This window comes from Asterias rubens, unplaced genomic scaffold (genome assembly GCF_902459465.1).
Source record: "Asterias rubens unplaced genomic scaffold, eAstRub1.3, whole genome shotgun sequence".
In the NCBI taxonomy this organism is placed as follows: domain Eukaryota; kingdom Metazoa; phylum Echinodermata; class Asteroidea; order Forcipulatida; family Asteriidae; genus Asterias; species Asterias rubens.
The window spans coordinates 87,348-100,354 of NW_022985732.1; the positions used below are offsets into that span (position 1 = coordinate 87,348).

Genomic DNA, 13,007 nt, shown 5'->3' on the forward strand with positions numbered 1-13,007 from the left:
TTATTCCGTGATTTCATCCAATTATCAAAAGTAAGATCATACCCACTGACATTTCCAGCAACTTCAATGTCCAACAATTCCTAACTATCAAAATGAAATGGAAAACTGCTTCGTAGAAAAATCACAGACTCCAGAAGAATTTTATGAAAAAAAAAAAAAAAACTTTTATGGAATGAAACTTAGAAAAGCAAAATGAAAATATGTCAGCACCAAAAGGGAACCAACGGTAAACGTGGAGTGAAACCCGGCATTGAATTGTGTGGAAAAGTACTCAAGTAGAAACGTTATCTCAGTATCTGATAAATGGTTTGCATTTGCCAAATCAGTGCAAAACACTTCATCACCAAAAATAGCCTTTTTAAGGACGCATATTTGAAATTGAACCAACCTGAATATGACCTACATTTCGACCAAAATGTTGCTCTACCTCCGCGGTCACGTTGGGACAGAAACCCAATCTAGGTAGTGCCCCCGATGGGACTCCAACAAGGGTCCTTGAGGTGGAAGGGGAGGAAAGATACCACTAAGCCAAACCGTCCCACTTGAATATTGGATCTCAGTTTCAACATGAGATATCAACATCATTTGCAAGCCTGGTACTTCACGGAGGTACCAAAGGTGATGGCCTCCATGCCCCCTGGTCATTGCCTTGGTGCCCTTGAAATGCTCCAGTAGAAATTAACATATTCCTCACGGGGTGCCCTTTAACAAGGAGAAAATGCCTTGGTGCCCTTCAACTGCTTCAGTAGAAATTTACAATTTCCTCAAAGGGCGCCCTTTACCAAGGTGAAAATGCCTTGGTGCCCTTTCAAAAGCGAAGCATACAGGCCTGCATTTGAGTGAGGGCGGGAAGGAGTGAGAAGTGACGCAGAGGGTGATGGTTATTATTAAAACGTCCGTTTTGGTGTGGATTGAAGATCTATTCTCCCATAATGCTTAATCTTGCTCGTTGAGTCAACCGTCGCACTCTCCCTCGACTGGACACCGTCTTCGCGACATCCTCCTCCACATCGTCTGAGACCTCCTCGCTGTCGTACGACTGATTCTCGCTCTCCTCGTCCAGGTCCCTATAAATCACAGTCTGCTTTCCCTGATTACGAGTCTTAGGCTTGCGGCTCGAGCTCGTCATCGCGACAGTCTCCGTTTCAGAATCACTGGAGTTGAAGCGTCCTCTCGTTCTCGTGTTTACTCGGTTAGATCGTCGACTTATCGCCTCCGGACTTGTTGTACTCCTCCTGCTCTTCCGCTTTGATGTGGACCTCGCTCTTGATCGGTCAGACCGCGTTCGATGGTTATGCGCATCGTCTAACACGTTATTGCCATTTTCGCTGTCCGAACCCTCTTCCTCCTCATTTTTCATCTTCTTCGTTGTCGCTTACTACTGGCTGATTTCTTGTGGAGTACCGCTTCATGTGACCGTTGCTCAAGTTAGAACCTGCGGAGTCAAATTCACATTTACAGTTTTCAAATCAATTCAATCAACATTAATACATATTGGTGAAAAAGACGAAGCAGTCAAGAGCTGGACAAGAAAAAGATACAATAAAAATTAAATGAAAAATAATACAATGTAATGGATAAAAAACATAGGTTTAATTTCCCTTTGATAACCATTTACCTGAATTCCTTATTGAAGACTAAGAGAAGAACACTAAGCCCAATCTTATTAATTTTGTTCATATACACCGATGCATGTTAGCACTGTATACTCAGTACTTTCCCGAACTCTGTGAAAACAAATCACAGGCATGTTAGTCAATCTTCCAAAACAAATAATTAACTTTCCCTTACCAGAATTTCTTGTAGCAACGTTTCTTCTCATCCCGTTTCGTTTTGGTCTTAATGGTTTAATTTCTTCTTCTTCTTCTTCTTCTTCATTTTCTTCATCATCTTCTTCATCTTCTTCATCATCTTCATCATCTTCATCTTTCTTTTCTTGCTCCACGTCTGTTTCCTCCCCCTCATCCTCCTCATTTTCTTCTTCCTCCTCCTCCTCCTCTTCTTCACTGTTCTCGTCTTGGTCTTCACTTTCTTCTCCCGAATCATCTTTCCTCGTGTTGCTGGATTTCGTTTGCCTCTTCACTCTTTCTGCAACGCTTTTTGTAAATGTCGTTGATTTCCTGAAATGAATTTAAACGATGGGTTTGTGAATGAGACATTCTTGGCGACAAACAACTCTTAACAGTTCATCAATGAACTGTCGAGTGTTTATTTCTGCTTTTAACAATGCACCCTGGGATTCGCAAAATTTATCCAATTACTTGTTTTATTATACCTGAAGTTGTCACTCAACAATGTCAACATTTGATCATTATTATATTTTATGATTTTTGGGGTTGAACAAAGAATTTACTTGAGTGGGATTAAAACCAACGACCTACAGATTAACATGCCGGCGCTCTACCAACTGAGCTATCTAGCCCTATGTTGGCGGTGTCCCTATTTTGTCAATATCTTTGTTCAGGGGTGCCATTATATTTTATGTTAAAGTTGTTACACAATTGGGGTTGAACAAAGACAAATCTACAAAAGACAGACTTGGGCCTTTGACCTGAGCCATCTTGGTTTTATTTCTTAAGTAAGTTTTCAACACCGTGAGGTATTATTATTGAATCGAAAAAGACAAGTCAAATCTGGTCCTGAGTTTACTGGCCCATCGCTAATAACACTGGCCTCAGACCAGTGGTTAAGTGTCAATATTAAGCATAGGGATCTTGTACAACTTGTCCCTCCTTAAAGGCACTGGACAGTATTGGTAATTACTCAAAATAACTGTTAGCATAAAACCTTACTTGGTAACGAGTAATGGGGAGAGGTTGATAATTTAAAACATTGTGAGAAACGGCTCCCTCTGAAGTGAAGCAGTATCGAGAAAGAAGTAATTTTCCACGAATTTGATTTCGAGACCTCAGAATTAGATTTTGAGGTCTCGAAATCAAGCATCTGAAAGCACACAACTTTTTGTGACAAGGGTGTTTTTTTCTTCCGTTATTATCTCGCAACTTCGACGACCAATTGAGCTCAAATTTTCACAGGTTTGTTATTTTATGCATATGTTGAGATACAGCAAGTGAGAAGGCTGGTCTTCCAGTGTCTTTACCTCTCTTATACTGACCTGAGTTTTTACTCTTGGACGGAATGTTCTTGGCACTTAGTCTGGTACTGGTTGGACTTTCTTTGGCATTTAACTGTCTTGAAGTACTAGGTCTGGCGACGCTGGCTGAGTTCTCTCTGGATGGCCCCGCCCTAGATGACCCCGCCCTGGATGACCCTGCCCTGGATGGCCCCACCCTGGATGGCCCCACCCTGGATGGCCCCGCACGAGTAGGGATCTCTGTCTCCTCGTCTTCTTCGCTGTGAGATGACACGGCTTTGCTGTTAGAGGACGAGGCTTAAGTGGATGGGCGACGTGATTTCCTGCGCGATTTCAAGCTTTTATTTCTGTAATTTTCAAAAGGAACTCGTTAAAAATTGGATATTTGGTCCTCGGAAAAAAGTAGGAATATTTATTATGAAGTGCAAGGGCTAACATCCATGCATACATGGTGTTGGCTTTAATTGAATTTTTCAGGCTATCTAATGATAAGTTTTTACAATTTTCCCAAGGGCAAAACAAAATTTGAAATCAGACTACGATAGGAAAAATGTCATGCCTGTCGTAATTTGACCTCCACTCAAACTTAAAAATAAATTCTTATTAGAATTATTCAATAACATTTGGAAATATTAATTTAGGTAAGATATTCATAACTTAAAATAAAAATTGAAAATTGTAGAAACATTTCAAGCCAGCAATGCGCTAGATCAGTGTTAACCTAACTTTCTTGGCAAGTATGTCAAAACTAGTTTTATTTAAATTTTGGAATAAGCAAAGAAGAATTTACTAGAGCGGGACTTCAATGTGCGACCTCCGGATTAACGTGCTGGCCCTCTACCAACCAAGCTATCTAGGCCTAATGTTTGCGGTCTACATACATAGGGAGACCGCCAACACAGCTATTTAGACCTAATGTAATTTTTGACTCAAGAAATAACTGAGAACCCTGTTTGCCATGCTTTGGAAATCTTTGTTCAACCCAAAATATAACATTTTTACCCAATTAGTTTTGGACTAGTTTTTACAAAAAGTAATAAAGAAATAAAATCAATTATTGCACAAACTAGAAAACAGCAAGCAATATAAAATAGATGAGTCCTGAATGTGTGCACATAAAAACAATCTGAAAGCTTCCAGTACAACAGATGTATAACTGGAAAGGAAATGTACATGTAAACATAATAGTAAAAAGTCATGGATATTAATTTTTTTGAAAACTGAAAAACAATTAAAAGCATAATCATTGCCAGTATCAAGACACACATAAAAGACTTGTTAAGACACAAAAACAATCAATAGTATACAAACATATAGAATCAAGCAATGAAAACACCCAAATGAAAAGCTAAAATATTTATCAATAAATGATGAAAACAGTGCAAACCCAGAGTGACTGGCATGCCAATGGATAAAACGTCTAATCATTTAAACATAATGCTACTTCTGTTATTATTGTAGAAGATCAAGACAAAACTACAGATACAAAACAAAGGAATACAAGTTTACGACAACAGCAAACAATTGCAGCATGCATCAATTTATGAGAGGACAAGTGCAAACCAATATAACAATCTAGTTCACTTGTCTTCATTGTAGAGAACTTATTAAAACAACTGAGACATTTCTATCAGTATGCTTCATCAACATGCTTGAATCGCCTTCTTCTGAAGATGATCGGAGCATACTGATCAAAAGTTAAGATGTTAAATCATCCGTTCTTCTCAGAACTACCACAGCTCATACGAGAGTGGTAACATTAATATAACATTATTTATTTTGGTTTTTACCCATATACACCGATGTGTGTAAGCACTGTATATACTCAGTACTTTCTTGAGCTCTGTGAAAAAAAAACACAGGCATATTACTCGGGTGGGATTCAAACCCACGACCATTGCAATTCTAGAGCAGTGTCATTCTAACTAGACCACCGAGATTTCCCGATAGCTAGAGGCAGTTCCAATCATATGTTTCAGCAGGTACTGCTGCTTATCTACGTGGTGTGTGTGATTGATTGTTAATAAGTACGCCCATTTTGAGCCTTATGCTGCATACTCCTCAGGAGTTCAATTTATTAAGTAGTATGTCAAAACAGCTTTAGGGGAAACATTTACCTTAGATTTTTTGTTTGGGGTGTAGCTTTTTGAGTTGGTGAAGACGAGGCGTACGTCTTTACAGAATTCCATGGGGTCTTGGTAGATCATTCCTTCAAGTTGCTCTCGGACTGTGTTCAAGTCCATAGGGGTGTCTATGATGGTGCGATAATCCTACAAGGAATAAGATTACAAAGAGAGACCCATAATTGTTTGGTTTCTATTTTACAGGCAGTGGACACTATTGGTAATTACTCAAAATAATTTTTAGCATAAAACCTTACTTGGTAACGAGTAACGGGGAGAGGTTGACAGTATAAAACATTGTGAGAGACAGCTCCCTCTGAAGTGACATAGTTGTCGAGAAAGAAGTAATTTTCCACGAATTTGATTTCGAGACCTCAGAATTAGATTTTGAGGTCTCGAAATCAAGCATCTGAAAGCGCACAACTTCGTGTGACAAGGGTGTTTTTTTCTTTCATAGTTATCTCGCAACTCCGACGACCAATCAAGCTCAAATTTTCACAGGTTTGTTATTTTACGCACATGTTGACATATGAGAAGACTGGTCTTTGACAATTACTAATAGTGTCCAGTGTCTTTAATATACACCATTTCAGACAGGTGCTCCAGAGTCACACCAAACCAATTTCTGAATAAAGTACATGGAAATTTCGACTTCTGAAACAGTTCGGAGCAACTGGACGCGCTTAGCATAGAAAGATTTCAGTCGATCCGAGCGAATCTGGATTTTCTAGGTTTCAGACGTCGATCTTGCACGAGATGAACCTAATGTAAATGTTATGTTAAAGACACTGGACACTATTGGTAACTGTCAAAGACCAGTCTTCTCACTCGGTGTATCTCAACATATGCATAAAATAACAAACCTGTGAAAATTTGAGCTCAATCGGTCGCCCAAGTTGCAAGATATTCATGAAAGAAAAGAACAACCTTGTCGCACCATGGTCACACGAAATTGTGTGTTTTCAGATGCTTGATTTCGAGACCTCAAATTCTAAATCTGATGTCTCGAAATCAAACTTGTGGAAAATTACTTCTTTCTTGAAAAATACGTCACTTCAGAGGGAGCTGTTTCTCACAATGTTTTATACTATCAACCTCTCCCCATTACTCGTTACCAAATACATGTAAGGTTTTATGCTTATAATTATTTTGAGTAATTATACCAATAGTGTCCACTACCTTTAAGTTCGCCTGTCTGATACAAACATTTATTTGAGTCGACCTTGAGTCGCTCCTAATCTAATAGGTTAGGACTCTGGCACGCCTGTCTGAAACAGGTATTCGGGATATAAAGCTATAAAGCTATAAATTGAACTATAATTGATGTTAAATTTGTAACGGACACAAAGAATAGCATTTGGTTATTACCCTTACACCGGTGTTTGTAAAGCACTTTATAAGCAGTGCATTCTCAAGTCCAGTAAAAAAAACAAAAAACGTATTACTAAGCTTGGGCGATATTGATTTATTTTATTCACGATATATCGCCGACAATATATCGCGATATTCGATATAATCGCGATTAATTAAATTTGACATCATCAGTCTTCAAACTCCCAGTGAAAGTTGTAGAAGAGACAGTCATAGCATAAGAGAGGTGTTCTAATGATCTATTCTTCTGGTTTTACTCCAAACCTATGGGATGCAAGATGTTTCAGCTAGGAAATACATCGCGATATTGCGATACTTAATCCATATCGCGATATATCGATTTTTCGTTTAAAACCAAATCGATCCGATTTCGAAATCGTTTCCAAATTAGTATCGCGATATTCGATAAAATCGTGGTACCGCTCAAGCTTACATATTACTCGGTCGGGATCTCAACCCATAACCTTTGTAATTCTAGAGCTGATGTGTTTACTACTAGACCATGTACCATCGAGATTGTACAATCTGAATCCATTCAGCCTGCAACTGCTGCATAACGCAGATCACACTAAAGATAAAGAATACAACCTGGGAAACAGCAGTGATCCCCCTAAGTGGATGCATCTTTTAATTCAAATAATATCAATTGATCAATGGAAACCACAAGGGAACTGACATGGTAAAAAGTAAAATAAAATAAAATAATAAATAATAAAATAAAAATAATAATTACTTACCGGATAAAGCATTTCATCGACTGAGTAACGGAAGGGCTCAGAGTCTTGACAATTCCACAGCATTTGAGTGTTCTTTACATTGATTGATCCAAGCTTTGGTGTCGTAGCTAGCGAGGCTTCGAATCCGCTTAGCAGGAGATGAACCAAACTCCTATAGAAAGTAGAATGATAGGGTTAAAGACAGTTGACACTATTGGTAATTGTCCACTGCCTTTAAAGCATCGGAATTCAAAATACACACTGTATGGGTAAAAAACAAAATTAATATTCTTTTATCCCCGATGCAAATTTAATATCTATTATATCATTGCGGTAAACATAGGATTTGACCTGCCTGTAGCTACCGGGCAGTCTCGGTAGTCTACTTGGTAAGACACTGCTCTAGAATTGCAAGGGTCGTGGGTTTGAATCCCACATGAGTAATATGCCTGTGATATTTTTTCACAGGATTCGGGAAACTACTGAGTATACAGTGCTAACACACATTGGTGTATGGGTAAAAAACCAAAATTCAGATAATAGTCTGAATTTTTTCATCCCTGACACCACAGTCATCAATCCTTGTCATTTGATTGGTGGAACACGTGTCACATGTCATAATTTATGATGCCATGTACTTACTGCTATGATGTGCGACACTCAAGATTTAATATAGGAGTCCTATATGGATAAATATAGGATACATGATTTTATTTCATTCCAACCAAAACTTACCGCTGTCCGCTTTCTACTCGTTGCCGGTCGGTCTTCATCCTCACTTGAGGAGGTATCTTCAATCTTGACCAGTTCGTCTGCGTCCATCGCCCCCGTCTGTTTTTTGTAGACGACCATTGCATCCGTGCACTTTGAATTCCTGGCAAGGAAAACAAAATCAAAGTTTAATTCCTAAGAGCACTGTATCCTATTAAAGAAAGATGGCGAATAACACAGTTTTCACAATGTTAAAATAAAACAGAATGTTGCAAAACTTTTGTCTTCATCCAAGACCTAAAAAGACAAAAATTGCAAATCAAATTTAAACAAATGACAAAATCCAGGTACATGAAACACTCTTTTCTATGAGACAATTTTCGCCTCGTAAACCACTACACAGTTCTATGTAAGGGAATTGATGGTGCTATGTAAGAGATGAGGTCACATACTTCAAAACGTAGCTCCACATACCTTGCAGGAACAAAATACTGAGCGCTTTGATGCGTCCCTAAGAACGTGATAAAGCGCTACATAGATCTGTTCAAAAGTTCACTTAAATCATATCTTATAAAGCCTAATAATCATTATCATTATTATTGTAAGTAAACAACGAGCCACAACTCAGTGTGACTGGTACTCTGATTAAGTAATCCGTGAATACTTTATCAATACACAGAGGCGGTTACCAATGTGACACCAGGAAAGACTTCTGGCTCCACAAGATAGCGCCCTCAATGTCTGTAGCTCAACTGCAGTAGACTTGCCATCTGTCCTTTCTTCGTAAATGAACAGATAGAAAATTTGTGCTGATTGGTGTTGAGATGCATGTTTTGGAAAACTCTTTTTTAGCAAAATTTTGTCAAATATTGCAGCCATTTGCAGCCGCTCTAGGCTCGAAGTACAAAGATTAATCGCGAGTTAGGACGAGTAACTCGTCCTAACTTAGAATGGGTTCAATGTGTCAAATCATCTATGGATGCCGAACTTAATTCGTCCGAAGTCCTAGGATTAATCCTAAGTTAGGAAGAGTTTAGTGAAAACGACGACAGGTCATCTTCAAAGTCAATACGTCAGTTGGTTGGACTAAGTGGCAGTAGACAATTATAGTTCTAAAAAATTGTGGGCATACTCAGAACAAAGTAAAAGAAAAACCAAGGGAAAAAAGATGACCTGGTGTCTGTAGTGTCCCAAAGTTCCCCATTCCATTAAAATCTAGTATCGTATATCTCTTTCCTTCAGTAGTCGTTGCGATTCCTTAATCGTATCCTTCCTCAACTCATCCAGCTCATGTGACCTCACCTGACCATGTGACCTGATCTCTTGATCATGTGATCTCTCCTCTTGGCCCCTATTGGTCATCAGGTCGTCAAACTCGTTCCTCCTCGTCTCCTTTCGCTCTTCGAACCTTCGCCTCATCTCGGCTCTCTTGCTTATGTATAGAGCTCGAACCTGAGGATCCTTCAAGATCCCGTCAAATTCTCCACTGTCGATATCCTTCTGTTAGAGTTATGAAAAAGAAAGAAATTTGCACGATAATTTTTAAAGGGTTTTGTTACCTTTTGTAGATCAAGTTTTCGGCTATGACATGAATCCCTACTCACTATGAATGGAGATGTGATTTTCAAGTTAAGCTAACAACAGCTAAATACCAGTCACAAGCAATATGAAACAAATGAACATTTGGCTGGTAATCCTGTTTTCATCAAGAAAGAAAATTCATGCTAAGCAAATTTCCGTGCTTAGCAGCTCTATGTAATTGGGCCCTGTTCTTTTCAGAACCAACACTATTCACAAAACATTTTCCCGTGGTGCTACAGATAACCTCACCTAACTCTATGATTAAAATAATTTTGAGATATTAAGAGATATTTATTAAAAAATTATAATTTTTACCTCATCGTCCAAGTTGTGTTTTGTATTTGGAGGTTCTTCTACTCCTTTGGCTAAATTATCCTTGTCAATAACAATCTCTTCATCATCTAGCTGCTCTTTGTTATAAAGGTCAACGACCACGTTGTCTTCAATATGTCCTGAAAGATCAGGGTTCACGGCTGGGTTTTCCTCTGAATTGACAACAAAATTTTTGACCATTTATTATTATCAACTGTGGTTTGATTGATATGTGGTTTGATTGATATGTTATGCAGTATGGTTTTGAATGGTTTTGAATGATAGATATATAAAATATGATATCATGATGTAAACTGCATCTACATGTGCACAGTACACAGTCAACCCTCCTACTGTCTTTGAGAAAGACTCTGCTAGGGCCGAAACGTCAGGGGCCAATTTCATAGAGCTGCTTAAGCAAAAATGTTGCTTGAGCACGAAAATAGCTCGCTTATTTTTCACATGTTACTGGCAAAAATGTCATGCCATATACATTGCTTGTGACTGGTATTTAGCTGTTGTTTGCTTAGTATAACAATTGAGTGTAGTCTTGTCCGGTAATGTGATTTTACTAAGCAAGGATTTTTTTGCTTAAGCAAATTTTGTGCTTAAGCAGCTCTATGAAATTGGGCCCAGGCCATTATTTTCTTTTGCAATTACTTGAAAAAAGAGAGATTTGAATGAAATGCACCGTTAGTTGTTGTCAGGTCAGCATCATCATTAGTCCCGTACAACACCAGCTGGAAGCTGGTGAATCGAGCCACCTTACTACTTCCCCTCGGAATATCAGGAAGCTAGGTCCTCCTCCTGCGACTGGACCCCCGGTGGGGTGTGGTGATGCTCAACCTCCAGGCGCCACACCCCGTTTGGGTTCTCGCCCCAGTTCCCTACCGACATGAAAGGAAACTCGTCCACTGACTGAGTGGTGTTGTCATTCTTGCGGGTCGAGAGGAGCTCGGAGGGGTGCCCTGCGGGGACCAGATCGTCAGGGAGACGTCGCCACGGCGGGGGGCTTGGTAGGAGATTTTCGCGATGGTGTGCTCCAGTTTGGTGATGGGGCAATTTATATCTATGTAGACGACGGTGGACATTCCTTGAAGGATTGATCTAGAGAAAAAGTTAGGACAAACGAAAGATAAGCATTTGAGGTTGGGATGGTCACATAATGAACAAAATTAATATAAGTTTGCTTGAATGACTCAAAGCGCCCTCCATTGTCTGAAAAAGACTTGTTTTCAACTGACTCTTATATGAGTTGATGGAGGGTGAGTCTTGTTTGTCCAGAAGGAGAATATTAATTTTGGTTTTTACCCATACACAGATGTGTGTTAGCACTGTATACTCAGTACTTTCCCCAGAGTCCTGTGAAAAAAATATCACAGGCAGTTTACTCGGGTGGGATTCGAACCCATGACCCTTGCAATTCTAGAGCAGTGTCTTACCAACTAGACTACCGAGATTGATGTAGAAGGAGTTTGTTCCACAGTAGTGCTAGTGCAGTGCAAGTCTTGGTGAAAGACGCTCTTGTTGAGTTGGGCCTACAAATGTGTACATACATAGAAGTGTTGTGGCTGAGTGGTTAAGAGTACTGAATTCAAACTCTGGTGTTTCTGATCAGCAGAGCGTGTGTTCGAATCCCCAGCCATGACACTTGTGTCCTTAAGCAAGACATTTAACCAATGCTTCGTCCTTCGGATGGGAGGTAAAGCCGTTGGTCCCATTTGTTATGTGCATGTAAACGAACCCAGTGTACTTATCGAAAAGAGACGGGGTTCGCCAAGGTTTTCCTTGCTGTGGCTGCTGTATACGCCGTAGCACCTTGTAAACCCTTATTAGGTGCTAAATAATTGAGTCTCAGAGTTCATCACTTCAATAATCTATCTTTCTGAAAGTTTGTACATAATCAGCGCCTTGAGTACCTTCTATGGTAGATACGTGCGCTATATAAGACTTCGATACTATTATTATTACACATGTTCGCAACTATTCCACCGGCAATTTTTGATGCGCAAACCCTTCAGCAAGAACTTATGGGGTGGATATATGGAAGTTTCCCCAACAGACCTCGGTATCGTTTGAAAGTAATGTGCACAGCGCAAAGTTGAGCAGGGGAACGTGATAGTTGAACAACAACGCCTTGAACAAAAGACTAGTGCATCCCTCTGAAGTCAGTTAAATTCACAACTCTCACTATACTTAGAATGTTCATGTATTAAAAGTGCATTTGTGTTTTTGTTTGTATGGGCATGCCTACTACAAGCTTTGGCTTTTCTGGTTATGCCCCCCCCCCCCCCATTTCCAATTCTCCTCAGTACTGTTCTTTGTCATTGTTTTTTTTTTTCTTCTCTGTTGGAACGGAAATAAATGTCTTGAAATGAAATGAAACATTGAAAACTCACTTATGATATCTTGACGTTGTGGTCGAGTACGTCTGCTGAGGTCCGACTAGTCTCCAAGTCAGAGCCAGCTCTACCATCTTGCCGGCATCCAGCATCCCAAATCCAAACTTCTCATTGGTGTGGAAGCCAGCGCCGTTAATGTGCCAGCCAGACTCTTCCACATTGGGAATGTGGGATCCGTGAACAACGATGTGCTGTATGTAGATCATGCCAGGTCAGATTTGGGCTGCAGAAGAAAGACAAACGATAGTATTAATATGACTATTATTAATAATAATAATAATAATAATAATAATAATAATAATAATAATAATAATAATAATAATAATAATAATAATAATAATAATAATAATAATAATAATAATAATAATAATAATAATAATAATAATAATAATAATAATAATAATAATATAAGATCGAGAAGTACCAGGACCTGGCCAGGGAACTTCGTAAGATTTGGCAGGTGAAGGTAAAAGTAGTCCCCGTGGTGGTTGGAGCACTTGGCACCATTCCCAAAGCACTGGGGGAACATCTAGATGAAATAGGGACAAATGTGAGGGTAGATCTATTACAGAAGGCAGTGCTTTTGGGAACAGCGAGGATCCTGAGAAAGACCCTTGAGATCTAAGGCTACGGGACGTAGCCCGGCTCGAGGAGTTACCGGCACAAAGGAAAATGAGATCTTTCTTTTGCATGCTGT

General features: G+C 39.3%; 2 protein-coding genes across 2 annotated transcripts; both read right to left on the bottom strand.

Moving 5' to 3' along the window:
- Positions 1–1,367: 1,367 nt before the first annotated feature.
- On the bottom strand, positions 1,368–8,511 carry LOC117306479 (PH-interacting protein-like). The gene is made up of 7 exons (XM_033791022.1): positions 8,490–8,511; positions 8,040–8,178; positions 7,326–7,476; positions 5,212–5,364; positions 3,116–3,441; positions 1,792–2,120; positions 1,368–1,435 (listed from the first exon to the last, which is right to left on the bottom strand). The coding sequence occupies exons 2-5, from the start codon at positions 8,159–8,161 to the stop codon at positions 3,436–3,438; spliced, it is 432 nt and encodes a 143-aa protein (XP_033646913.1). The 5' UTR covers positions 8,162–8,178; positions 8,490–8,511; the 3' UTR covers positions 1,368–1,435; positions 1,792–2,120; positions 3,116–3,435.
- A 375-nt stretch (positions 8,512–8,886) lies between these two features.
- LOC117306478 (PC3-like endoprotease variant B) lies at positions 8,887–12,516 on the bottom strand. Its single transcript, XM_033791021.1, has 5 exons — positions 12,308–12,516; positions 10,850–11,015; positions 10,600–10,702; positions 9,912–10,081; positions 8,887–9,515 (listed from the first exon to the last, which is right to left on the bottom strand). The coding sequence occupies exons 1-5, from the start codon at positions 12,514–12,516 to the stop codon at positions 9,231–9,233; spliced, it is 933 nt and encodes a 310-aa protein (XP_033646912.1). The 3' UTR covers positions 8,887–9,230.
- Positions 12,517–13,007: the final 491 nt, after the last annotated feature.